The following is a 26,947-nucleotide window of genomic DNA, read 5'->3' on the forward strand; positions in this document are numbered from 1 at the left end:
CAAGCATCTTCAGAATATGCCACAATATGCAAAACAACATTTAACAATAAGACAAACTTGAATCAATTCAATATTTAGCACCATGAAAATGTTTACTCAAATTACAACTTTCCCTCCTATCTACAAACTGTCTTTGCCCCAATAAAGATTCAAAGCACTGTCAGTGAAGAACAGAGTATGTGTAATCTACAGGAGTTTCATTTTTACAGGGCCAAATGTCTCCATAACTGCAAAAACACCCATCCCATAAAATACTGGTTTGAAAAGAAAAAGAAGAAGAAAGGCAGAATGAAAGAAATGTTATGTTGTATCCATGTCTCCTAGTGTCACTGTTGATTGTAAATTCTTGTCGAAGGAGCAAATTTTATTTACTGATAGAGCAACATCGCTAGATTTCTTCATTTTGAGACTATCGACATCAACAGCACTAATGCTGATTTTTTGTTTTGTCTTGTTTTGATTGAGGATGCAAGTAAATTGGGCTGAACATACCTCAATGTCAAAAATGATTCATTTAACTATAATTACTCCTAAATAATGTGTAAATAAGTGTTTATATAAATTCTCATTTGCTGCATTGCATACTGGCACTATATGAGTAATCAGCCACCTTGCTCTCTTTTAATATTGGCACCAACCATTAAAAACCCATATCAGCACATCACTCAACATACAGATTTTTCTGCGTTTTATATATAACGAGCATAAATGAAATAGAATGACGCCATATATTCTGCCATCATTTCATCATTTGTTGAAGAGAATTAATCACAGTTTTTTTCTAGCAGAAGTTTTGCTACTTAGGTTTCATCTCGTTTAATCACATAGTAAACTAAAATATGTTTTTGAAACTGGAAATATTGAAATATATTTATCATTTTACATTTACAGTAAAATTGTTGTATCAGCTAAAAAAAAAAATTAAAAGACTCAAAATGTTAAGCTTGGTCAACTTGAGACTTTGACAATTTGAATATTCGAACCTTAATATTTTAAGGCAGCATAAACACTTATGAAGTTACAATTTGGTACATTAATATATTCATTTTAAATGTGATATTACATAACACACTACTGTTCAAATTATAATCAAGTACTTTGTATGTGCTTTAGCATGTTAGTCAACACATCTGTAAGTGTACTTAATTAAAACATGTCAAAAGTTTACTTAAAAAGTAAAACTTCTAAATTGACATTATTACCATGTGCACTTCTAAAAGTGAACTTACGTGTTAAGAAAAATAGTCATGAAAGTGTAGTCTCTTTAACTACACTTATGCTGTCTTTATTTTATTTATCTTATATTATCTGCAGTTTTTTAATACACTTTTAAAATTTGTAGTACACTATAAGTGCACATTTAGTAATGAAGCATGCTTCTTTTTCATGCTTATCCTTTTCCTAAAAACAAGCACACAGTCGTCTTGGCATCTATAGATGGCTTATGCATGTGAAATAAGCTCATCAAGAAAACAAATATCACGTACCTGCGTTCTCCATGATGCATTTGATGAGAATGATCACATACAGGTTTGAGAAAATAACAGCCAGTGGTGTCCTGGACAGACCTTTCTACAAACTAGAAAAGAAATGCTCGTCAAGACAAACAACGTTGACAAGATTTTGTCTAGATTTTTAAAATCTCTAAAGTTTTAAGGTTATAAAGGAATACATGGTTTGGATCAAAGCCCGCTAAAGTTTATTAAAATGCCAAATCAAATTATTCTGAATTAAAATCTTCAGGGAAACACATGTTAAATAATCGTGCAAGTCAATAAAATGTGTCTAGATGTGAGTCGTGTGGCGCTAGATGGCAGCATAAGGTCTGCAGCGGCGCATTGCTTGACCTTCAGTAACGCGCTGTAGCGTCCTCCTCCTCTCCTGCTCCCGAATAAAGCGCACTTCTACAGTTTAACAAACACACAAGCTCATCAGTTCGAGTCAGTGAAAGGAAGCGCGCATGTGAGGCGAAACGTGTTATATATGTAATCAGGAAGAGGTGACTAGTGTATTTGTAAACGCCAGTTAAGCTATAAAAGAGCTGTGTGTGCATGAGGCATCTAATCTTGTAAAGTACTCCGCTGTGCCAAGAGTGTAATGGTGATTTGGCTGGATTTTGAGAGATCCTATTGCTCTGACCGCCTAAACACGATTTCACTTTCGAGACTGATGACCCAGAGCAAATTCATTACAGCCTCATATGCCTAAAGAAAAAAAAAAAAAAAAAAAAAAAACATGCTAAGCAAATATCTGCGAAAATTCACATGACCTTGTCTTTGACTTACACACGTTTGATCTGCAATCACTGATGTGCTTCTATTTTATTCTATTCTATTCTTTTCTAATTACTGTGTAATTATAATTTTATCTAAAGTCATTCATCAAACTCAATAAAGGATATATAAAGTTATGAATGAATGAAAATACGTTTTCAACCCTACTTTAATAAAGTTAAATAAATAAATAAATAAATAAATAATGAAAAACATATAAAAGAAAAAAGAAAAACAAATATGAATTAATAAAAAAAGTTTAAACACGTTTTCAACCCAAATTAAATAAATAATGAATGCATGCATGAATGAATGAATAAATGAATGAATGAAAAACATATACTACAAAAAAAAGATCATGAATGTTTGAATTATGAATAGCAGTGAAATTCATAATTATAACATATAACATAATATGACATATTATATATATATACATATATATATATATATATATATATATATATATATATATGATTATTGTTATTATTAATACATAATTTTAAAATGGTTTGAAAGAAGTGACGATAAATTATGTCATTGTTTAAATGTATTCAAAAAAGAATTCTTGAATAAATTAAAGGCATGGTCTGGGGAGACCAGTGCACTAACATTGCGTACATGCTTCTTGAGGTACATTATGCATAAATGAAGCTCCCCGGCAGTGGGACACTTTGACCACCACCATCATCATCATCACATGCGATGCAAATCAGATCTGTAGTCAGACGCATAATGATGCCTTTATTCAACAGTTGAGGACGTGGGCTCAGCCGTGCAGCTCTCTCTCTCTCTCATCACGCACTGATCCGGGATCGGACGCATGTCATCTGCTCGGCTCCTGTCGGCGGATCGGATCGGATCGGATCGGATGTGTGTGCTGTGATGCAGGCGTGAGTGTCTCTGGACTTTGGCGTGTGTTCGGGAGCTGAAGCAGCATGTGCGTGTGTTCTGCATCAGTGTGTCATTGACTCCGGCTCCGCAAGGATCTTATCACGGCATTGCGGTGAGTGGAGAACTTGTGTGGGATAGTCTCCGTGTCCAGCGCTCACCTTTACACTGCAGTCTCGTCTGTCACCACTGCTGCCGGGATCGCTTTAATAGCCGCTGTTATTCGTCCAGTCGAGCATTTCAATCATCCTGCCATATAAAGCGGTAAGTGTGTGGTTTCTGGTGATTTTACCATGTACGGAGTTCAGCTACAGGTCTATACAGCGTGTTTTCTAACTCATACCTTTCAGCACTCCACTGTATGTGGACTTTACATTACACTCTACTGTACAGCCACATAATCCTAGAGTAATTACCAATGAACAACACGTACAATGTAATGAAGTATTACTTGCACACTGTCACAGTGAGTACTATTTTAATAGGGGCAAGTTGCCACACTTTTTATCCAGTGAATATTAAGTCACATTTTATTTTAAGCACCTATTCTCACTATTAACTAGCATGTTTATTACAGCTTATTGGCTGTTTTTAGTACTTATAAAGCACTTGCTTTATTTTGCAGGAGCATATTTTAGATTCCTTAATCCTATCCATTACCTAAACTTAACAACTACCTTACTAAGCAGCAAATGAAGAGTTTACTGAGGCAAATATTAGTTAATAATGAGAACTGGAGCTTAAAAATAAAGTGTGTCCGCATATTTCTTAAGGCAGGTTTATTTTTGTCAATTTCTTGTGTGGTCATATGTTTAAAAAAAAAAAAAAAGATTCTGAGAGATTACATGCAATTTTGAAATACTACCCTAGTGAAAAACAAATATACTAAAATGTATTTAAAATATTTTTTTTCCATGCTATGTATACTACAAATACATTTACATATAATGTACTTAAAATATCCTGAAATTGTAATTTTAGTATACTAAACTGCTAAATTGGAACAACTAATTGTGCGGAAGTAGTGCTGAAGTCCAACTAAAGATATATTTAAGAAATGTTAATTGTGCACAAGTAGTAGTCCAAATAAAGTTTAATTACAATTTTTATATCAGTAAGTCTCAAGTGATATGTCAGTATATGGTAATAGGCTGGAAGTATACTTAGTAGAAAATAAATGCATTTTAAATCTATTACTTTTTTACTAGGGTAGAATGGCATATTCCACAAAATATCTATTATTTTTGTTTTTTTAAGCACTACTCTGTCAGATAAAATCTACTGTTATTCTATATTGTATATTTCATTAGAGTGGTAGTATTGTGTTCACTTGTTTGTCCAACAAATACAGCAAAGCATTTGAAAGGACAACATGTACTATAACTTAAGACAGTTTTGATCAACACTGTAAAAAAAGAATTGTAACCACATACATTTTATTTAAATAAAAAAAAAATGTAGCATCACTGAATCAACCTAAATTCATGACTTTATACCAACAAAATTCATTTTTATTGCTGAATAATTAAAGACTTGCTCTTTAAAGTAAGAATTGCAGGCTTTTTACAAAACAAAACTGCTGCTAGAGAAAACAAGTATTTGTACACTCACTCTTCACTCTGTCTCTGTCACAGGTTGTTCTTCGACAGAGGTAGATATCCTTATTAACGAACACAGGGGATGTTTCCATTTTAAAGCAGAAATCTTCACCTCTTCAGAAGTCATGGGACTCGGTCAGTCCAGCAGGACGTCGGTCAGCGATGACCCAGAGGAGGGTAAGTGTGTTTCTGAAAAGCAAAACAAGCTGTTCCAGTTCCTATAGTTGGACAGAGGACCCACATTCATAACACACTAAGACATGAATTACTCTGTGAACTAGGCCTAATTCTTCACCCAAACTTATAACTCTATAACTGCTAGGATGCTTTATTTAAACATAGGTGGAACTGTGTCATTTGTGGAATGTTAAAAAATGTAAATTGTTTTTATCAGAACATCACAAGGAAAAGACAAATTTGAGGAAAGACAAAATATGCCAAAAACGAAATTCTTTAATCGTTTATTCCCACTCTGTGGTTCAGAAACTGTATGACTATCATGTCTCTAAATTGAGAAACAGAATGTTTGAGCTGCTGTTTTTTATACAATGAAAGGATACAGTAACGAGGCACCGTCAACCTCCAAAAAGGACAAAAAGCACTATTTAGTGTCATAATGAAGGGACAATGCCCAATATGGAAAGCGCAGGGCATTAAATGAAGGTGGCGCATTAATACAGAAACTGACTGGAACTACCTGTGCATTAAACAGTTTTAAAGCACACCTTCCAGCCAATCAGAATCAAGTATTCAGACTGACCATGGTATAAAATTGGTATGTATTCCAAGTCTTCTCATGTTAAACAACAGCTTTTTGTGTGCGAAAGAGAATAAAATTATAGTTAATAATTTTCCCCAATATGTGTCTTGTAAACCAATCACAATGCGCTATGTACAGTCACAAAAGTTTTATTTTAACTTAAATGTAGTTATGCACTGTGGCATCCTGACAAAACAGTTAATTACTTTTTTTTAAAGAATATATTAGATTGCTCACTTCCAAACCTGGATTTTTCCAAAGTAAACTTATATAACTGGATCTGTAGCTGCTGACTGCAGAAAGTCATTTATTGAGTTTCTTATAAATCTGTCTGTGTGTGCAGGTGGGTCTAAAAATTTACACCACAGATTCCAATACACCTGTGTGTGTGTGTGTGTGTGTGTGTGTGTGTGAATGAGTCAAAGAAAGAGATGGGCTATCACAAGTACAGTTATAGCAGTTATAGTTGATTGGCCCATTTTACAAGGTAATCATGTAAATGGGTGTTAAACTAGATTTTTACATATTCTGAAAAAAGAAATGGGAGTGGTGCTAGTATATGGGAAAATTTCCTTGGGTTTTGTGTGTGTAGAATGTTTGACAATTTGACACAAAATAAAATTTGATATGAAAACCAAGCCCAAAACATGTTTGAACATCCAAAACAAAAATGCATGAAACAAATCCAAAACATTTCTAAACAGCCAAAACAAAAACAAAACAAACAAGCAAACAAACAAACTAAAATGTATGAAACAAATAAAAAAAATCTGAACAGACAAAAAAATGCACGAAACAAATCTAAAACAGTTCTGAACAGCCAAAGCAAAAAAACAAATAAAAACATGTCTGAGCAGCCAAAACCAAATGAAATGCATGAAACAAATCCAAAACATTTCTGGACAGCCTAAACAAAAACAAAACAAACAAGCAAACAAACAAACGAAACAAAATGCATGAAACAATTCCAAAGCATGTCTGGGCAGCCAAAACCAAACAAAATGCAAGAAACAAATCCAAAACATTTCTGAACAACAAAAACAAAACAAACATGTAAACAAACAAACAAAATAAAAATGCGTAAAACCAAATCAAAACATTTGTCTGAACAGCCAAAGCTAAACAAAACATAAACACATGAAACCAAACCTAAAGCATGTACATATGTAAAAATTTCCTATTAAAATCTGATTTAATCAAGAAGTTAGTACACAAGTGATGTGACAAACAAATATAATAAACAACAGGGTCAGATGATTCAGACTAATAAACAACACAGTCACCCACATGATCAGTTTTGTCAAGTAAAATGAATGAAATTATATTAAACAGAAAATGAGTTCATTTTCATATCATTTTGACCATCATAAAAACCACAGGTGTTTACAGAGAATTTGATCATTTGTAGTCTTATTATATTCTGTTAAACAAATTCGTTGTGGAGTTTAGAAACATTTTACAGGCTTAAAGCCTAATGGGATTCATTTAAGTCAGATTGCTTAGAAAAGTAATTGCACAGGATGCATGACATGAGGTATCATTTATCTCCTTACCAAGCAAAACTAATAATTAAACAGTATTGATGGAGAGAAAAACATTACCTGCACTCCTGTGCATGTGTGGGTTTATGAAGCTCTTGAAAGTTGAGGCAGAGCATGTTTAACATTTTATTAAGAGTTTGAAGCTTTTTGTAGCCTTAATTTGGTCATTGTTATTAACTTTGTGGTAGGAGTTTGCTGTTAGAGATGGGGCATTTAGTATTTAGGACATGCCTCTGACCCCTCTGGAAGTCACTGTGAAAAAGGGTGTCAGCGTTCTCTAAGTGGCTGTCCTAGATCGTTTGCCCACACTTGATAGGTCGCCGATTCTTCAGATATGGGACAAAACATGTCCCTCAAATGTACCTTTACTTTTTAAAATAGCACTGCATTTAAAGAGCACAGTGTTTGAGCTTTGACGTTTATTTCATTTCATTTTATCTTTATTTTATGACATTTTTACTTAAAAAACAACCTATCCTCAGACCATAATTCAATACTTTGTATACATTAAAAAAAAGAAAAAAAGAAAGAAAGAAATATGATGTACATTTTAGAGATTACTACATTACGACTAATGTCCTAATGACATAGGAGTTCAATTATATAGCTTGACAGCTGTGTCCTTAATTTCTGTAACCACTATCAGCTATTTCAAAAAAACACTTATGATATGCTTTATACGTTGAAGTATTTCCATATATAATATGGATGTGTAAGTTTAACTAGGGGTCACTGCATAGAAATCCACTGTTTATTACATAATATGCAAAAAAGGTTATTTTGAGTTAGGTTTCTTATATATATATACCTACTTTTGATTAGTTAAAACTTATTTACTGATAAAATGCAAAGAATAAACAGTGTAATTCTCCCTAACAAGGTAACTGGTACAAAGCCAAATCCTAACCCTAAACTTAAACTTAACCCACGTTAAGTCTATGTAGTTGCCTTATATTAGTCAATATACTTGGGTTAGTACACAAGTGCACATACTGTAAAATAAAGTTCCACACAAAATAAATATACTCTCTGTGACTGTCTGAGCATTCTGAGACTTCTGATTTAAAATATAACAATCATCGCTGGTCCTCGACCAACAGAAATAGTGACCATCGAGTAGCGACCATCAAGCTGTAATTGCTGCTGACAGGATGCTTTAGACTGACTCAGACTGCAGTTTCAGAGAGACGAGCTGTGAGAGCAGAGAGATGGGACGCGGTTCATTCACAGGTCAGACTATGAGTTTTGCATCAGATGAGGAGTGAGATTCAGCTGAAATGTCTTTTGGAACAAACCAAACACATTGTGCATTAATTTTTTGGACTGCACACCAGTTTAAATCAGATGAGCAACTTATAAAGAAATTTAAAACTACTGTCAGCTTATTTTATTTACCATTCAGCAGAGTAATTGTCCTTGAGATTGAATCTCTTTGTTCTCAAATATGGTGTACTTTATGTCCTTTTTGGAACTTGAAACTTATAGACTCCACTGAATTCATTGTGTGAACCAAAATTGCTGAGACATTTTTCAGAAATCTGTGTGCGTGTTCCAGAGAAGAACAAAAAGATGATCTTGTAATGCACTGTTATATATTTCATTAGTGTTTTATACTGTACACTAATATGTATATTTATTGTCTCTCCACAGTCAACTTTGACCACTTTCAGATCTTGAGAGCCATTGGTAAAGGCAGTTTTGGCAAAGTAAGTTTTGCTTATATTTACTAGAAAAACACAACCAAACAATTTGAAGCTGATGGTACTGAAGCCAAAGAAAAACGTCAGTGACCTCCATTGATTGCGCTTTAAAACACTGATACTGTAGATTAAGACCTCATTTGGTTGATTCAATTGACTCAAGAATAAGTGCACCAGCTGGCCGAGAGATGGTTAATTACTACTATGTTGACTCTATAGTATGGCAAGTCAACTGTTAATGTCTATTAATGCCCAATATTCAATATGTTTGAACTCTCTAGCCAGTATTCCTTATTCTGGGATTCTATCTTTGTTAACTCAAAAGTATAGCTTAAAACCTCCATTCATTTTCTCCATAATGAAAAGGATTTTTTTTTAAAGATAACATAAATCTTTAAAGACAGACTAACTGTGAGCTCAGAAGTTGTTAATAAATGGCATATGCTGTTGTTAAATAAATGTGTTTGCATTATTTCAAATTATTTTTAAAATATTCAAGTTTAATAGCAGAATTTTTTGTAAAAAAACAACAACCTTGTACGTTTTTGTTTCTTCAGGTTTGCATTGTCCAGAAAAAGGATACGAAGAAGATGTACGCCATGAAGTATATGAACAAACTGAAGTGTGTGGAGCGCAATGAAGTGCGCAACGTCTTCAAAGAGCTCCAGATCATGCAGAACCTTGAGCACCCGTTCCTCGTCAATTTCTGGTGAGTTTCATGAATTCATTAAGTGATTCATCAGTGCTGAAACGAAGTCAAACTGCAGTATAATATACAAAATAACCCTGAATATTAATCTGTACATTGGTTCAATTTTCATGATGTAATAATCATAAACAGGTGACCTTACAGTGTTCCAACAGCATATAAGCAGCTTACTAAGAAACAAGTCTAACAACTACAGTCAAATGTTCCTCAAATCCTAATGAGCTGAGTCACTGATTTTGACTGCAGCTGGCCACGTTTTTCTAGCTGAAATGAAAGTTTATAAGTAGACGATTATCAAACTGTCCTTCGGTTTGTGAGAGACTTGACTAAGTGGCTTACATAGTAACACTGTTGATATACAAAGAAGGTTGACTCCTATTAATAATGAATAGGACAAACTGCAACGTGCAAATTGGTGGAATTTGTCCTGCCTTCTAAATGAAAGTCCCAATTGCTGATTGGTAAATCTGATAAAGTCATTGCGTCACTGCGGCTGCTATTAGAAGCTGACTTGTGCTTATGACTGCACCTGCGCATTGGCTGATCTAGACTGAAATATACGTTTTTTTAACGGTATTTGAGCATAAGGAACAACATTTTTGGGGCACTTTATTTCAGATTTTGTTGTTGATTCGAAATATGTCATTTAATTAGGGCCCGAGCGCCGATGGTGCAAGGACCCATTTGGAATTGTTCAGTTTCTTCTTCTTCTCCAAAATGAATCACATTTTTGAGGGCCTAAACATGCTCAAAAGCTCAAGAAACTTGGCACACACGCCAAAAGTGGTGAAAATTTACATTTGAAATGGGTTTCAGAAGTGGGTGTGTCAAAATGGCTCGATAGCGCCACCTATAAGATTTCAACGAAGTGCCAAGGTATGTTTCACATACGTGTACAAAGTTCGGTAGACACAGGTAACACACCTGTACCTTCAAAAAAGTCCAAAACCCAACAGGAAGTCTGTTATTTTTAATTTTCTCTGCAAGCTTTGTGCTGGTTTTGCAATTTTCAGGCATTGTATTTAAACAAACTTCTCCTAGATATTTAAACAGATCAACACCAAATTTGGTCAGTCTAATAGAAAGCCCTTTGTGACATTAAATTGTGAAAATCGTGAGTATTTATTGAAGGGCGTGTCCGTGGCGACCTGACAAACTTTGATGTTTCGCCATGAAAGAGGAAGTTGTTATAACTCAGTCATACAATGTCCAGTCTTCACCAAAATTCTCATGTTTGACAAAGTCCTGTCCTGATCACATGCCCATGACCATATTCACTTATAGCCATAGCGCCACCTGCTGTCAACAGGAAGTGACATGTTTTTTACGCTGTAACAAACTTGACAAAACTTGTAACAAACCTTGAGATTTAATGACATCAACATTATATTTAGTCAGTCTAATCTAAAGGCCTTTGTGATGTTAAATTGCAAAGCTCTTGAGTTTTCATTAAAGGAACAGTTCACTTTTTTTGAAAATAGGCTCATTTTCCAACTCCCCTAGAGTTAAACAGTTGAGTCTCCGGGTCTGGAGACTGGACTTTTATCATAGCTTAGCACAGATCATTGAATCTGATTAGACCGTTAGCATCTCGTTCAAAAATGACCAAAGAGTTTCGATATTTTTCCTATTTTAAATTGACTCTTGTGTAGTTACATCATGTACTAAGACCGACAGAAAATAAAAAGTTGTGATTTTCTAGGTCGATATAGCTAGGAACTAGAGTTGTCAAAAGGTACCAGGTTTGGTACTTTCAGTACTGAAATTTTAAAAACGTCCATTTCCCACTCACATTTGAGCGCTGTTGAGCTGATTTTTAAACATTGCTGAGTGGACATAGTGTTCACGTGCTCAACAGACATGACTGTGATTGGCTACAATGATAAGCGCTTCACGCTCCTCACCGGGCGCGCACACATAAGCACAACGGGAGCGTTTGAAAGCCTCGTGTGTCAGCTGATCCCTAATACATTTGCACATAGATCTGCTGACAGACACGGCTTTTAAAGGGGTCATCGGATGCTAAGTTCACTTTTTCATGTTGTTTGAACATTAATGTGTGTTGTCAGTGTATGTACAAATCTACCCTATAATGATAAAAATCCAGGCAGTGGTTTTTAATTAATCTGTAAAAATAATAACCCCTTTTTCAAATCGAGCCGTTCTCAGATGCCTGAGCAATTGAGGTGTTGTGTTGCTGGATGTAATAATGAACATAGTGGTCGTCATTTACTCCCGACATCTGAGCCGCTGAAGATGCAGGAGATTACGTTTGTTTGTGAAGGGAATGCGCCTCCCGATCTACATATATCCGTCTATGTTCGCGCAAATCATTCATGATCCAGCTTCACTTACAGCAGAAGTGAGTATAAGCGTTTTTTTATGAATCTTTGCGATCGCCTTTCCTTATAACGTGGAAGTTAGATAGTTTAGCGGCTAAACGCGGCTAAATGCGACTAAAGTAAACAGGATCATCATTCCACAGAGAGAAGAGAGGGGCGGGGCGAGCAGAGCTCATTTGCATTTAAATGAACAACCCCTTAGAATGAGATGATTTTTGCAGAGCTGATTTTGATAAGGTAAAAGGGGTGTTGTTTTACAAAACCATTGAGAATTTTTAATCAAAGTATATTAGAGACTTTTCATTAAGACCCTAAAGAATCATATTAACTTGTGGAAAATGGGCATCCGACGACCCCTTTAAACACTCCCGTTGTGCTTATGTGTGAGAGCTCGGTGAGGAGCGTGAAGCAAAGGGAAGGCGTTTTTAAATTTTCAGTACCGAACCCAGTACCTTTTGACAACTCTATTAGGAACTATACTCTCATTCCGGTGTAATAATTAAGGAACTTTGCTGCTGTACCATGGGGGCAGCAGGCACAAGAAGTCTGTAAATTCCTTGATTATTACGCCGGAATGAGAATATAGTTCCTAGCCGTATGGGCCTAGAAAATTGCAACTATTCATTTTCTGTCGGTCTTAGTACACGATGTAACTACAGAAGTAGTTTACTTCAAATTTTAAATAGGAAAAATATCGAAACTCTTTGGTCATTGTTGAGCGTGCTGCTAATGGTCTAATCAGATTCGATGATCTATGCTAAGCTATGCTAAAAGTGCTACTGGAGATCGGCTGAATGGATTCAAAAACTGTAAAACTCAACTGTTTAACTCTAGGGAGTTGGAAAACGAGCCTATTTTCAAAAAAAGTGGAGTGTTCCTTTAAAGGGTGTGTCCATAGCGGCGTGACAAAGTTCGATGTCATGGAAATAGAATAGGGTTGTTGTAACTCAGCCATAAAATGACCGATCTTTTGGCGCAGGATATGTCATGTTTTACACTAACTCAAACATACCATGTTCAATCTGCAACAAACTTCATATGTTTGATAAAAGTGCTGGCCTGAACACATCTACATACCAATATCCTGTTCCAATATTCCAATTCAATATTCCTTCTGTATTCACCACTTTAAATGCATATTGCCGACTGTTCACTGTTTTCCTGAAGCCACAGGGTGGCTGTGAGCCCGGGTGTGAGTGCCCTTTCAACACTGGTTGCAGCTTTAATTGAATTTAAAATGTAAACTTTCAAACTTTAAAAATGTTCCAAACTTTAAGCCTTTTACAACTAATTCAAGCTTTCAGGCTTTCTCAAATTAACCCAAAGTTTGTCTTGACAATTTTTTTTTTGGTCTAGTTTGTATACTATACAATCTGAAGCAGTGTTTGAATCATCTGTGTGTGTGAAGTTGGCAGCTCACTATGTGTTGAGACACAGCCAAGGTAATCCCAAATTTCCATAGGTGGACAGCAGCAGCTTATCAGATGACAGCGTCCGAGTGTCTGCCTCATTAATTATGCTGCCTATTGAAGTAGTTCTGAATCAAACATATATTTTGTCTTTGTGTTTAGAAATTTTGTAGTTCAGCTTTCGGCATGTTGGGAGATGGGGCATAAAATTGCTAACACTTGGAGCATGAAATTTAGAGTCGGATATGGGACAAAACAGTGCAGTCACTGTCAGGATGCCTTTAGCTTGACAAATGCATGGAGCAGAATACTAGAAATACAAGCGCACTTCATATCTAGAAAGATTTTAATGCTGTTCACTGCTTTATTTCAGTAAATCGTGACCTCATTTGATTCACACACAACATAACTCTCAACCATTACTCTGTTTTTGCTGGTATGATCTCATCAGTATTTGTACATTAACATTTACATGTGCATTTTCACTGTTGTGTTTTAGTGTCTATTCAATATATCAACACCCATCATCATTAAACCTAAATATGATATATACGAATCTAAAATATAAATGTAATTAACTGATTTCTGTGTGAAAAGTCAGATCAAGTAAATGTATAAACTACAGTGTAATAAGTTCAACAAAAGAGCAAAAATGTACATAATCAGTTAAATTTTTTTCAAGTTAATAAACTCTATAAGATTAAGGTGAACTTCAGATTTTGTACACAAGCGTATGCACTTAACATGAAATACTGAGTGAGCTAATTAGTTTATTAATTTCAATACTTTATGAATGTCAAAGGATGTATCAAAATGTGTTCATACGTGAACAAATGGCATGAGTGAGCTTTCTAAATATTCCAAGTTAGATGCAATTAACATGGTTGTTGCACAAAATTAAAACCAATTAACTTAAACTTTAAGTTTATGAACTTTAAAAATATTATCAAATGTAAAACTAATAAAATAAAACTAATAAAATACTCAAATATATAAAGCCACGCCAAGAAAACTTATGTGTGCACACATATGAACACTAATAAGATCACTTTGGTTTTATGGCAATCTGATTTACAATCAATTACAAACGATGCCAAACACGCCTAAAATATTATGACACACATCTTGTTTTCTTTATCAGGCTTCACTGAAGCATATTGGCACACAAACCATCATTCTTGTCAGTGTGTGATGCAGGAATGACTAAATTGCAAATGACTAAATCAATACCACTGCTTTTTTAATTACAAATGTAATAATAAGTATAAATGCCCCACAGCGCAGCAGAGAAAACCGCCCTCTCTAAATAATAGCTGTGCTGCATGGGACGGTAAATTTGATAAGAATGGTTGGGGAATGGTAATGTGCTGGCGGCAGTTTGAGACCGAGGTGAGCGCTGTGCGTGTTTTCCTGCAGTGCTGCGGATTCGTGTGAGTTCTGCCGGACCGAAACAGGCTCTCAAGGTCAGATGTGAAAGACATCAAGATACTGTGCTCCTCTCTCTCTCTCTCTCTCTCTCTCTCTGCTGCTTCACTGACTCTTTCTCTGAGGAATTTTGGCAGCTGGAATCCTGCTCATGCAACTATTGACAGAACAAAATTCATACAGTCAGAAATCTTTGGCAAATATAGAATGAATAAACATTGATCTGTTCTGAAATTGTTTAGTAGGATCAAACAAGGATCAAACACCTATTTCTCAAAAGTGACAGCAGTAAATACTGTGACAGCTCTGTGTGTTTTCAAAAAGAAAAAACAAAAAAAAAAAAAAAAAAAAACAATGTATTCCTTGTTATCAAACATATAAAAACCACGATTAAGAAAGAGGTTGCAAGGTTGAAAACTACTCTACTATTACCTATATATATAGGAATAAATTATGGTTAGGTTTAGAGATAGGGATTGGGTTGAGTCTATATTTTTGGACAGTAATGTTGATCCAGGATCAACAAAAGATGTTGATCCAGGAACATGTTCTACTTGGCAAGATCACAGCAATCATGTGTCAGGAGCATTCGCTCAGTATCATTATCTCATTTTTGACCGAGATGGCTTTTAGCTGGTTTTGCCTCTGAACTCTTCATATATAAGGAGTTAAAGTGCAATTAAAGGAACAATTCATCCAAAATTGTTTAATTCTGTCATCATTTACTTACGCTCTACTTGTTCCTGTATGAGTTTCTTTTTTTCCATTTAATACAAAAAAAAAAAAAAAAAAAAAAAAAATTAAATTTCATAGTGTTTTTTCCATGTCAATGGTTACCATGAACTATTTGATCAACAACATTTTTCTGAATATCTTTCTTTTTTTTTTGTGCTCAACAGCGGAAAGAAACCTCTGGTGAGAAACTGTTAACTAACTATTAACTACAACTTTTTGTTCAATTTGCTGCTTATTAATAGTTAGTAATGTAATTGTTAAGTTTAGGTATGGGGTAAAATTAAGTTTTCTAAAACATGTTTATGCAGAATAAGGCATTAATATGTGCTTTCTAAGTACTAATAAAAAGCCAGTATGCTAGTAATATGCATTATAATAAACAACTAGTTAATAGTGAGAATTGCAATAAACTGTTACCAAAGAAAGTCATACAGAAACAACTGGAACTTGGAACAACTTGAGGTTGAGTAAGTAATAATAAAATGTTAATTTTCTGGGTGAACTGTCCCTTTAATTGACACAATCAAAAAAAAAAAAAAAAAGAAAAAAAAAAAAGAAAGAAAGAAAGAAAGAAAGAAAGAAAGAAATTAATGGGGGCTTGAGGCTAAAATGCCACCAATTTGGACAAATATGCTCCTATGCAATTAAACTAAATCTATCACAGCTGTTGTAAATAAAGTGAAAACAAAAGGAAAAGTGTTGATTGCGGCATCACATTTAGATCTGCTCATATCGCATCATATTTCTTTTTACATGTTTTAACAGCATTGCACATTATAACCAATCACTTAGTAATAAGTAAGAAACTTAGTAAGAAACTATAAACCACAGGTCGAGAACTGTAATTCCAGTTGTGCAACTCTGCATTACTGTTTGCAAATGTTTGTTGCAATTATGGTTTCAGCAAATGCAGAACCATAAAACTGTGTTGGTGATATAATTTGCAGCCAAAGTTTTTGTCATTAACCACTGCAGTAAAATAATTGGCAATAGACAGTTACTTCAAATATTTCTCAGTGCAGCGTTCAGATATAACACTTCTCTTTGCATTACAACTTAAAAAAACTTAAAAAGAAAGCCTTATTACTTTTAATGAAATGTAGATGTAGGCTCTACTCCCATGGCCAGCTGAGACTACAACCTCCTTTATATTTAAAGAGAGGAGCTCTCACGCTATTTCCTGCCTCACGTGGAGTGTGTTTCCCTCAAACTCTTCTGCTTGTGAACATCAGGTTTCGGCAGATGTTGAATTCTCATCTCATGATGTCTGAGTCTCTAAAACAAGAGAATAGCATGTAGAGAGAATAGCTTTATGAGCACACATGTGTAGCTTTATTCTGATGTTGAATAATGTTAGATTATGCCTTTAGCATTTTTAAACTGAGGTCCCAGATGCACTCAAGGTGAATCAATCTTTTGCTTGTACAGGAAGTATAGCTTGACGAAGTGGGCTCGCACCTTACGCTTTCTCAGCAGCACGATGTAATTCGGTCCCTCTCTGTCAGGGGCCGCTGAGCAGGCATTGCCAACGGACAAATAAAGCCTGTCAATCAAAGCGCAGTTTAGAATCAATCTGACACGTCTCACGGTGGCATCTTAAGCAGGTTTTCATGCCATGCCTTTTCCTTGTCATCAGTAATTTATTAGATGTGTTCTTCTGCAGTAGTGCAGGATCTCAGTCATGCCCTCAAATATGAATTAAACTGCCTCAAAGAGTCATTAGAGAATGAAAAATTCATGCAAGAGTTAAAAAAATGTGTTTGTATTTTGCAAAACATTAATTAAACAAATTTAAATTAACCTTTCTTGCCGTTTCATTTCAAAGGCAGGATTATTATCGTTAACTAAAATTAAAACCATAAACCAAAAACATGTTCACCGCTTGAAATAAAATATTAACTAAAATAAAATAAAATATATATATAAAAAAACCCTCAATATTTTCAATACTTATTTTCAGTATTTTTAGTATTATAACTAGTAGTAAATCAACTAAAACTATAAACAAAAACTACAGTATGTGCATGATTATTAGGCAAGTTGATAATTTGATTATATAAATTTTTACCAAGCATGTTTTACCAGATCACGTCAATCCAAATAACTACTAATAATTTTGTATAAGATCATTTAGAAGTGATATATAATTGTTAAAGAGACCAGAAAGTTAAAAACACCTTATATTCAGGTGAGCATAATTATTAAGCCGTTTTATTTAAAGGGAAAATAGCCCAAAAAAGAGGTTTTACTCACACTAAAAAAAAAACTTAGAAATTATTAAATGCTTATGAGAAGCATGCAGTACTATAGAAATAGAAAATGAAGACATGACCATTGGACAAGAAGTGCTTATTGGGGCATTTTTCCAATGATCACGCCTTCATTTTGCTATTATGCACACTGGAATAACTACTTAAAGAGTAACTAAAGGAGTAACTAAACTAACTAACCAATGCACTTTGAGCTCAATATAATAGCCATTTACTAGCTTACTGTTTTTATATTTTTATTTCTATAGTACTTACGTGTTTTCTTGCCAAGTAGAGTGTTATCCATTCCAGAAGTTGTTTATTTTATTAAGAGAGCAATAAAAAACGGTTAAGCAATCTACCTTTATCTCTTGCTTTTTTGCAACCAAAGGCTTTTTATATGCATCCTTCTGGCTCATTTTAGTAACAAGCTGTCTATTTAGGCTGGTAGCTCCCCCTGCACGGTTTGTTGTATGGATATGTATGGTTTCTCAAATTGTGTGGCTTGTTGACTGTGTAAAAAAAAAAAACTGAACAATAAGACAAGCTGTCAATTTTTGCTTGGCAAATGATAAACAGGGCGAAACCATCTCATAGGCCAAAGCTTTATCTATAGACCCTTTCATAGGACCTTCAGGAGAATCTAACAGCTTCCTATCGATTTACTTTGATGATGACCAGCAATGTCAGCTGTCTAAACTAACATCACTGCATTTTTAATATTTTAATAGTTTACAGTCTCCTTATAAATTCTGAGATGATTCCCATCCTGACGGCAGTGAGCTCTGCAGTGTATTTGACTATGACGTATGGTTAACATGTTCATTTAGATGACTCACACCGGTCTCTTGAAACGTTAAGCAGTGAAATGAAAACATCTGGAGACTGTTGTTATGTTGCTCATAAACCCTAAGGCTGTTCTATTTGTGTACGGCAGACACGTGTTGAGTTCAGTCTCTGACAGATGGACATTTCTAAGGAGCAAAGACTATTCCTACATTACCTCCTGCATTGAGGACTTTTACTTTTGCAGCCAAGATTTCTCCTGTCCTTTATAAATATTAACTACACCCTTGTGAAAAAGAACTACATTTTAGCCTGCTGTACAAGCGCTTTACCGAAATATACTTAAGACTAAAGCGCAAACTGAGTGTAATGCTTTTGAAGACTTAAAGGAGAAGTCCACTTCCAAAACAAAGATTCACATATAATGTCTCATCCAAGATGTTCGTGTCTTTCTTTCTTCAGTTGTAAAGAAATTGTTTTTTGAGGAAAATATTTCAGCATTTTTCTCCATATAATGGCCTGATATGGTGCCCCGATTTTGAACTTCCAAAATGCTGTTTAAATGCAGCTTCAGACGATCCCAAACGTGATTGTATACTATCCCAGCTGAGAAAGAAGGGTTTTATCTAGCAAAATGATCAGTTAATTTCATTTAAAAAAGTACAATTTAAATACTTTTTAATCTTAAACACTCATCTTGTCTTTCTCTTCATGAACTCCAATCGTATTTTCTCCCTCAACTTCAAAAATTATTTCAAAATCAAACACCCTTAACAAAAAAGGTAAAACAGCGATTTAGGACGATTTTGAAGTTGAGGGAGAACATGAGATGGGAGTTTTTCGACATACATTAACTGACATGAACCAGAACAAAAACAGTCCAGGCAGAGTAAGACAAGACGAGAGTTTGACTTAAGTATATAAATTGTATTATTTGTATTAAAATAATTGATCATTTCACTAGATAAGACCCTTCTTCCTCAGCTGGAATCATTTACAACCGCATCTGTGATCGTTTGAAGCCGCATTTAAACTGCATTTTGGAAGTTCAAACTCGGGGCACCATATCAGTCCATTATATGGAGAAAAATCTGAAATATTTTCCTCAAAAAACCTAATTTCTTTACGACTGAAGAAAGAAGGACATGAACATTTTGGATGACAAGGGGGTGAGTACATTATTTGTGAATCTTTGTTTTGGTAGTGGACTTCTCCTTTAATTACATGTTCTGTATAAATAACTACATTTAAAATGATAATCAAATACTTTCCATGTGCTTTAGTATGTCAACAGATCAAAATAAGTGTACTTATAAAGCATGACAAACATTTATTAAAAATTTGTTTATTTAAGACTTTGAAGTAGAACTTGTGCACTTCTAAGCATGAGTATCTTAAAAAAACATGAAAATTTACTCTCTTTAAATACATATAAGTGGCCTTTTATTTCATTAATATTATTCCAAAGTACAGATTTTAAACATATTTTAAAGATTTGAAGTGAACTACAAGTGCACACTCAATACAATTAAGTCCACTTCTTTTTCACAAGGGACAATAATTCCTCTCCTTTAAATATTCACAAGGACTATCACAGTCTCCAAAAAACTGATACTTTCTTCAGGACTCTTTGATGAATAAAACATTAAAAAGAACAGCAATTATTCAAAATAGAAATCTTTTGTGACAACTTTTGTTACGCTGTTCAAAAGTTTGGGAGCAGTAATTTTTTTTTCTTCTTTTTTTGAAAGAAATTAATATTTTATGCAGCAAGGGTGTGCTAAATTAATAAAAAGGGATAGTAAAGAGTTATATTGTTAGAAAATATTTCTATTTTGAATAAATGCTGTTCTATTTAACTTTTGAATTCATCAAAGAATCTTTGAAAAAAGTATCAACATTTAAAAAAAAACATTTCCAACACTGATAATAAATCAGCATAATAGAATGATTTCTGAAGGATATTGTCACACTGAAGACTGGAGTAATGAAGCTGAACATTCAGCTACACATATATATGTATATATGTATAAATATATATGGATGTATCTGGATGCTAGCGTGATAAGACAAACTTCTCTTTAGTTTATGTAATGCTGTGAGAGCTTTGTGAACTAGTCATTTTTCAAATATGAACGGAAGGGCACATCAGCAGGCAGCGAGTATGTAAAATCAATGGTGCTTTGCTGAATGGTTTTTCAAATGAGAGTAAAATGAGTGTTTGCTGATGTAGAGCTCCTGAGAGTGTCAGTCATTGATTGACAGATGGGTTACTGAGGGCACAAGCAGAACAAGCTCCGACCTGCCAGTGGGAGATCTTTCTCTGACACAAACAAACAAACACCCCACAAAATAGCTCAGCAAGCACAGTTTTCATTCCTTTGTTGACACACTGAAGCGAGTGTGATTTGGGTGAGACATAATGTCCCTTTTTAAAAAGAATAATTCATTCACTCAAAAACAACAATTTTTGAAAATTTGTACTTACCCTCAGGTCATCCAAGATGTAGATGAGTTTGTTTCTTCATCAGATTTGGAGAAATGTATCATTCCATCACTTGCTCACTAATGAATGCTCTGCAGTGAATGGGTGCCGTCAGAATGAGAGTCCAAACAAAGTATCACAATAATCCACAAGTAATCCAAACCACTTCAGTCCATCAGTTAATGGCTTGTGAATTGAAAAGCTGTAAGAAACAAATCCATCATGAAGATGTTTTGGTAACACTTTCTATGAAGCCCACATTTATAATACATTATAAGGGTATTCTTAATGAACGAATAATGCATTATAAAAAACCTTATAATATGTTATATCATCTTATGAATAATCATAAGAACAGTTTTAATGTATTATAATATTTACTTATTTGTAGTTATAGCTTAAGAGTATGATGATTTATAACACACAATGATCATGTTGCATTCACTTAAAGTACAATGGATTATATTTCTCAGAGTTATAATGTATTATAAGTCGTATATCTTGCCATCTTTCGTATGCTACTTTACTTAAAGCAATCAATGACCACTTATAAGTATAGTTATAATAATAATAATAATATATTTTTTTGTCTCCATAAGATCAGATAAATGTGTAATATGACACATTTGCTCTATTTTTACTGTAATATCAGTTTGATCATTTTGATGGTACCCTTTAGTCACCTGTTGATTAGTAATTCTGCAACTATGTCAACTAGCAGTCATAGGAGTATTAGTAGTATGTCTGCTAAATATGTGCTAACACTTTATTTTGATGGTTCCCCAAAAGACAAACTGACTTTGCAAGTACATCAACATTCTACCTACCCTAACCTTAACCTTAAGCCTACTAATACTCTGACAGTTAGTCGAGATGTAGTTGCAAAGTTGCCTTTAGTCGACTAGTCAGTAAACTAAGGGGAGCATCAAAATAAAATGTAACCTAAACATTGAATTTTTTTTTTCAGTTGAAATTATTAACTAGCTCACATCAAAATTAATATTAGTCTCACAGGCAACACTCAAATAACATTCCACACCACTTAAAAGATGTAGTAAGATACTGTGCAGATCTTAAATAAACAATGTCAAGATACTGTATATAGCCCATTATAAATGTAAAATAAGACTTAATATGGTGTTCATTGTGTGTTATATATAATGATAATCTTAAAAGTTATAACCTCAAATGCGTAAGCATTGTAATTATTTATAAGATGATATGACATTACATACATTTTTTATAATGCATCGTGCATTCATTATAACGCCTTAAGAAAACCCTTATAATGTATTATAAATATGGACTTCATAGAAAGTGTTTTTAACTTGGACTCCATAATCCACAATAACATTTCCTCCAGTGGTGTGGTCTGAATCAGAAGAGAAATCTGCACAGATCAAGCACCGTACAAGCCAAAACAGCTCTAAATGAATATGTGGCTGGATTTTGATGTGAAAGACAGCAGGAGCTGGACTTTTCCACTGAAGGAAGTGTTATTATGGATCATGGACTTGTATTTTGGCCAGAAGCAAATTAAAAACATCTTAATGATGGCTTTGTTTTTTACAAGCATGCAATTTTTTAAATTCACAAACCATTAATTGATGTACTGGAATAGTGTGGATTACTTGTGGATTATTGTGATATTTTTATCAGCTGTTTAGACTCTCATTCTGACGGCACCCAATTGGTGATTTGTGTGTTGCACGTGGTTATTTCCGCTATTGTTGTGCTCTCTTTTGACCTCTCTCATTACCAAAGCCTTTTCAGCCACAGAAGTGTCACTCACTGGGTGTTTTTTTGTTTTTCTGCATTTGCTGTAAACTCGAGACTGTTTACAGTGTGTGAAAATCCCAGATCAGCTGTTTCTGAGATACTCAAACCACCTCGTCTGCCACCAACAATCATTCCACAAAGTCACTTAGATCACATTTCTGACCCAACAAGGATTGAGTTGCCACCTCGTGATTGGCTGAGAAGATATTTGCATTAACAAGCAGGTGTACTGGTTGCAGTAATATAGCTGGTAATCTACCGGTCATCTTACTAAAATATCCATCTTTATATTAAATATCAAACAAATGCATATAATAGCTCGAATCCAAAATTAGGCTTGCAAATTAATGTGAATTATGAAGACTCACTGTCGTCGTTTGTCTAATGCAGGTACTCGTTTCAAGACGAGGAGGACATGTTCATGGTAGTCGACCTGCTGCTGGGAGGAGATCTGCGTTACCATCTACAGCAGAACGTGCACTTTACAGAGAGCAACGTCAAGCACTACGTGTGTGAAATCGCCCTGGCCTTGCACTACCTGCGCAACAAACGCATCATCCACAGGTAATGACTGCATGACGCTCTTACACATCCAGACATACAATCAAAGCAAGAAGGCACAAATGATTCAAGAAATGACTCATGCACAAGCATTAGTCAGATGCTGATATCCTGTGCTGTTCTTTATGTGTGGCCTTGTTTGCTTATATACATACAGACAATAGAGCTGTTAAGTGGGTTAGATATTGTGTATGGTTAACATTACAGCATAAATTACAACATAATTTGAAGCAAGTTTGAAGTAGTTGTGTTTTTAAAAAAAGGTTGCATTTTGAAACTTGTTTACTTTTCTGCTGAGCAGCACTAAGACTGAATTAATGCAGAAAGTACATCAGGAGGTAAAATTGCAAGAAAAAACATAGAAGCAAATGTACAAACAAAAATTAAAAACATAATCAAGAATACTATAACAAATAATAATAAGATTTATATACGCATATGGAAGCATATATACAAGTCCTTTAACAAAAAAAAAAAAAAAAGCATCAACTCTCAATCAGACGACAGAAGACATGTAGTAGATTGTGTATTTCAGGTATTTGCATGCAAAGTTTGAACTTATTTGTGACCCTGGACCACAAAACCAGTCATGAGTATCACAGGTATATTTGTAGCAAAAGCCAATACACTGTATGGGTCAAAATGATCAAATTTTCTTTTATGCCAAAAATCATTAGGATATTAAGTAAAGATCATGTTCCATGAAGATATTTTGCTAAAAACTTCATTTGGACAACTTTAAAGGTGATTTTCTCAATATTTTGATTTTTTTGCACCCTCAGATCCCATATTTTCAAATAGTTGTCCTATTCTAACAAACCATACATCAATAGAAAGCTTATGTATTCAGCTTTCAGAAGACATATACATCTCAATTTAAAAAACCTTATGACTGGGTTTGTGGTCACATTTATGTCGATCAATTAGAGGCCTTCAAAATTACATGTCAAATACGATGCAGTAGGGTTTTTCTGTAGAGTTTACACCTCTGTGGGTGATGTTGAGCCCTGAATATTTACAGTAAGACTTAGACACATCATATGTATTGTTAACATTTATACTTTAAATGTATTGCATATCAGCAGCAGATACTTCATCATAAAATCTGGACTAAATCTCAGTCTTACTGAAGGGCCGAACTTTAAAACCAAACCCAAATAAACTGTAAACTCTGGGCAAATGTGCTGTTCTCTCGTCCCAGTCAGACGCATGAGAAGAAAGATAATCAGGACAAATGAAAGAGCTCATTGCCGCAGACAGTAATAATTCATCAACAGCCTTAAAACGCATTAGAGAAATTCAGGAGATTACTTCATCTCTGTCCAGCAAGATATACTTCTTTGTGATGATTAGAACCAACGACTGTGCCTTTCATGCATGCAGGTGATTTACTGGTTATAACATAGACATGTTCACGCTGTTCTCATGTTTGTTTAAAGACAGTTTTTAAAACTAGCTGCCCATTCTCTTATGTCTTTTTATGGCCATATGTAGGCAGAACTTAATGGGGTAACTGGATGCAAAACTCACTTTTACATGTTGTTTGAACATAAATGTGTGTTGGTGGTGTGTGTACACGTCTACTCTATAATGATAAAAAAATCACCCAGTGGTATTTTTTAGTCTCCATAAATAATATCCCCTTTTTCAAATCAAGCAATTCTCAGCTTCTTGTCTGTGTGACGTCACACCAACCAATGCCGCTCCCACAATAGTTGATGTACAATGGCGTTTTACCCTAGAACAACCTCAAGTGAGCTAAGTGAGCTGTAACAATCTGACCGCCATTGTTTTGAAGCCGTAGCAGGAGTAGACAAGAATGTCTCCTAAGTGATTTTGGTGTTTTGTTGTTGGCTGTAATAATGATCATAGCAGTCATCATTTACTCCCGACATCACCATCAAAAGTGAGTAGATGGTTGCGTGTCCACCAAAGCATTTTTAGGTAGCTGAAAACGCCCAGCTGTGAGCGCTTGAGAGTGCAGCGTTCTTTTTCTGTTGAGACGCTGCGGTTGCTATGATATAAAAATAAGCTTTAGTAATACGGCAGACGCGGCGCGAGTGAAATGTTTCTCCAAGCATTATTTTTCATAACAATAACATGGTAGTCTGGAATTTCCATCTGGCAAAGACATAAATAGTCAGAGACATGCAATATTAACTTCTCCAGTGTTGTTCAGTCATAGTACAAGAAGGTTTTAGTCCCACCCCTCCTCCACTCTGATTGGTTATCTGACTAGAAAGTGACAGTGATGAGTTCAGTGTTTTACTCAAAGTTGAACATTTTTCAACTCTTGGCGCCAAGAAAAAAATGCCTGAACGCTCAGCACGAGAAAGACGCTCAGCACTCGGCTCATTCCACCTTGAGAACAACTGAAAAAATACGCCAGCCTCGGGAAAAGCCTTGCCTTTCTTAAAGGGGTCATCGGATGCCCATTTTCCACAAGTTGATATGATTCTTCAAGGTCTTAATGAAAAGTCTATAATATATTTTGGTTAAAAATTCTCAATGGCTGTGTAAAACAATACACTTTTTTACCTTGCCAAAATAAGCTCTGCAAAAATCAACTCATTCTGGTCCAGGCTGCTTTAAATGCAGATGAGCTCTGCTCACCCCGCCCCTCTCTTCTCTCTGTGGAGTGACGAGTCTGTTTACCTTAGCCGCGTTTAGCCGCTAAACTTGCTAACTATAGGAAAGGCGACTGCAAAGATTCATAAAAGAAAAGCTTATACTCACTTCTGCTGTAAGTGAAGCTGGATCATGAATGATTCGCACGAACATAGACGGATATATGTAGATCGGGAGGTGCATTTCCTTCACAAACAAACGTAATCCACTGCATCTTCAGCGGCTCAGATGTCGGGAGTAAATGACGACCACTATGTTCATTATTACATCCAGCAACACAACACCTCAATCACTCAATCAGAGATATTCTTGTCTAACTTACATCCCTGCTCCGACATTGAAACAAAGAGGTTGGACTGTTACAGCTGATCTGAGGTAAGACGCTCATGTCAATCAACTATGGTGGGAGCGGCCTCGGTCGGTGTGATGCCACACCGACAGGCATCTGAGAACAGCTCGATCTGAAAAAGGGGTTATTATTTTTACAGATTAATTAAAAACCACTGCATGGATTTTTATCATTATAGGGTAGATTTGTACATACACTGACAACACACATTAATGTTCAAACAACATGTAAAAGTGAACTTATCATCCGATGACCCCTTTAATAATATACTAGTGAGCAAGTTTCACGTCTAAATGCGGCTAAATTAAACAGCACAGCTCGTCACCCCACAGAAGAGAGGGGCGGGGTGAGCAGAGCTCATTAGCATTTATAGGGATGTGCAACAAAACAGGTCGCTGTGAAAAGAGCTGAGTTTGACATGGCAAAAAGGTTGTTTTACACAACCATTGAGAATTTTTAACCAAAGTATGTTATAGACTTTTCATCAAGACCCTAAAGAATCATATCAACTTGTGGAAAATAGGCATCTGATGACCCCTTTAAACATCAACATGATGGCAGTAGACTTTCTATCCATACGAGGTTGGAAACTGTTATTTCAGTGTCTGAAATTACATTCTCATTTACTCGTTCATTTATTAACTCTTTGAAATCCACTAAAAATGATTTAAAATCTGGGATTCATTCGGTTCAGACTCAGTGGAAATCTATGCATCAACAAATGTGC

At 35.0% G+C, this 26,947-nt stretch overlaps 1 protein-coding gene across 2 annotated transcripts in view; it reads left to right on the forward strand.

Annotated features, from left to right (window-relative positions):
- Positions 1-2,935: 2,935 nt before the first annotated feature.
- The window catches only part of stk32a (serine/threonine kinase 32A), a 53,530-nt gene continuing 29,518 nt past the window's right edge, over positions 2,936-26,947 (forward strand). For both annotated transcript variants that reach the window (XM_051093126.1, XM_051093127.1), the window contains exons 1-5: positions 2,936-3,428; positions 4,799-4,939; positions 8,714-8,769; positions 9,321-9,472; positions 23,073-23,246. In XM_051093126.1, the coding sequence (XP_050949083.1) occupies positions 4,888-4,939; positions 8,714-8,769; positions 9,321-9,472; positions 23,073-23,246 (434 nt within the window). In that variant the 5' untranslated portion in view covers positions 2,936-3,428; positions 4,799-4,887. The remainder of the gene's footprint in view (positions 3,429-4,798; positions 4,940-8,713; positions 8,770-9,320; positions 9,473-23,072; positions 23,247-26,947) is intronic.

This window comes from Labeo rohita, chromosome 21 (genome assembly GCF_022985175.1).
Source record: "Labeo rohita strain BAU-BD-2019 chromosome 21, IGBB_LRoh.1.0, whole genome shotgun sequence".
Taxonomy (NCBI): Eukaryota; Metazoa; Chordata; class Actinopteri; order Cypriniformes; family Cyprinidae; genus Labeo; species Labeo rohita.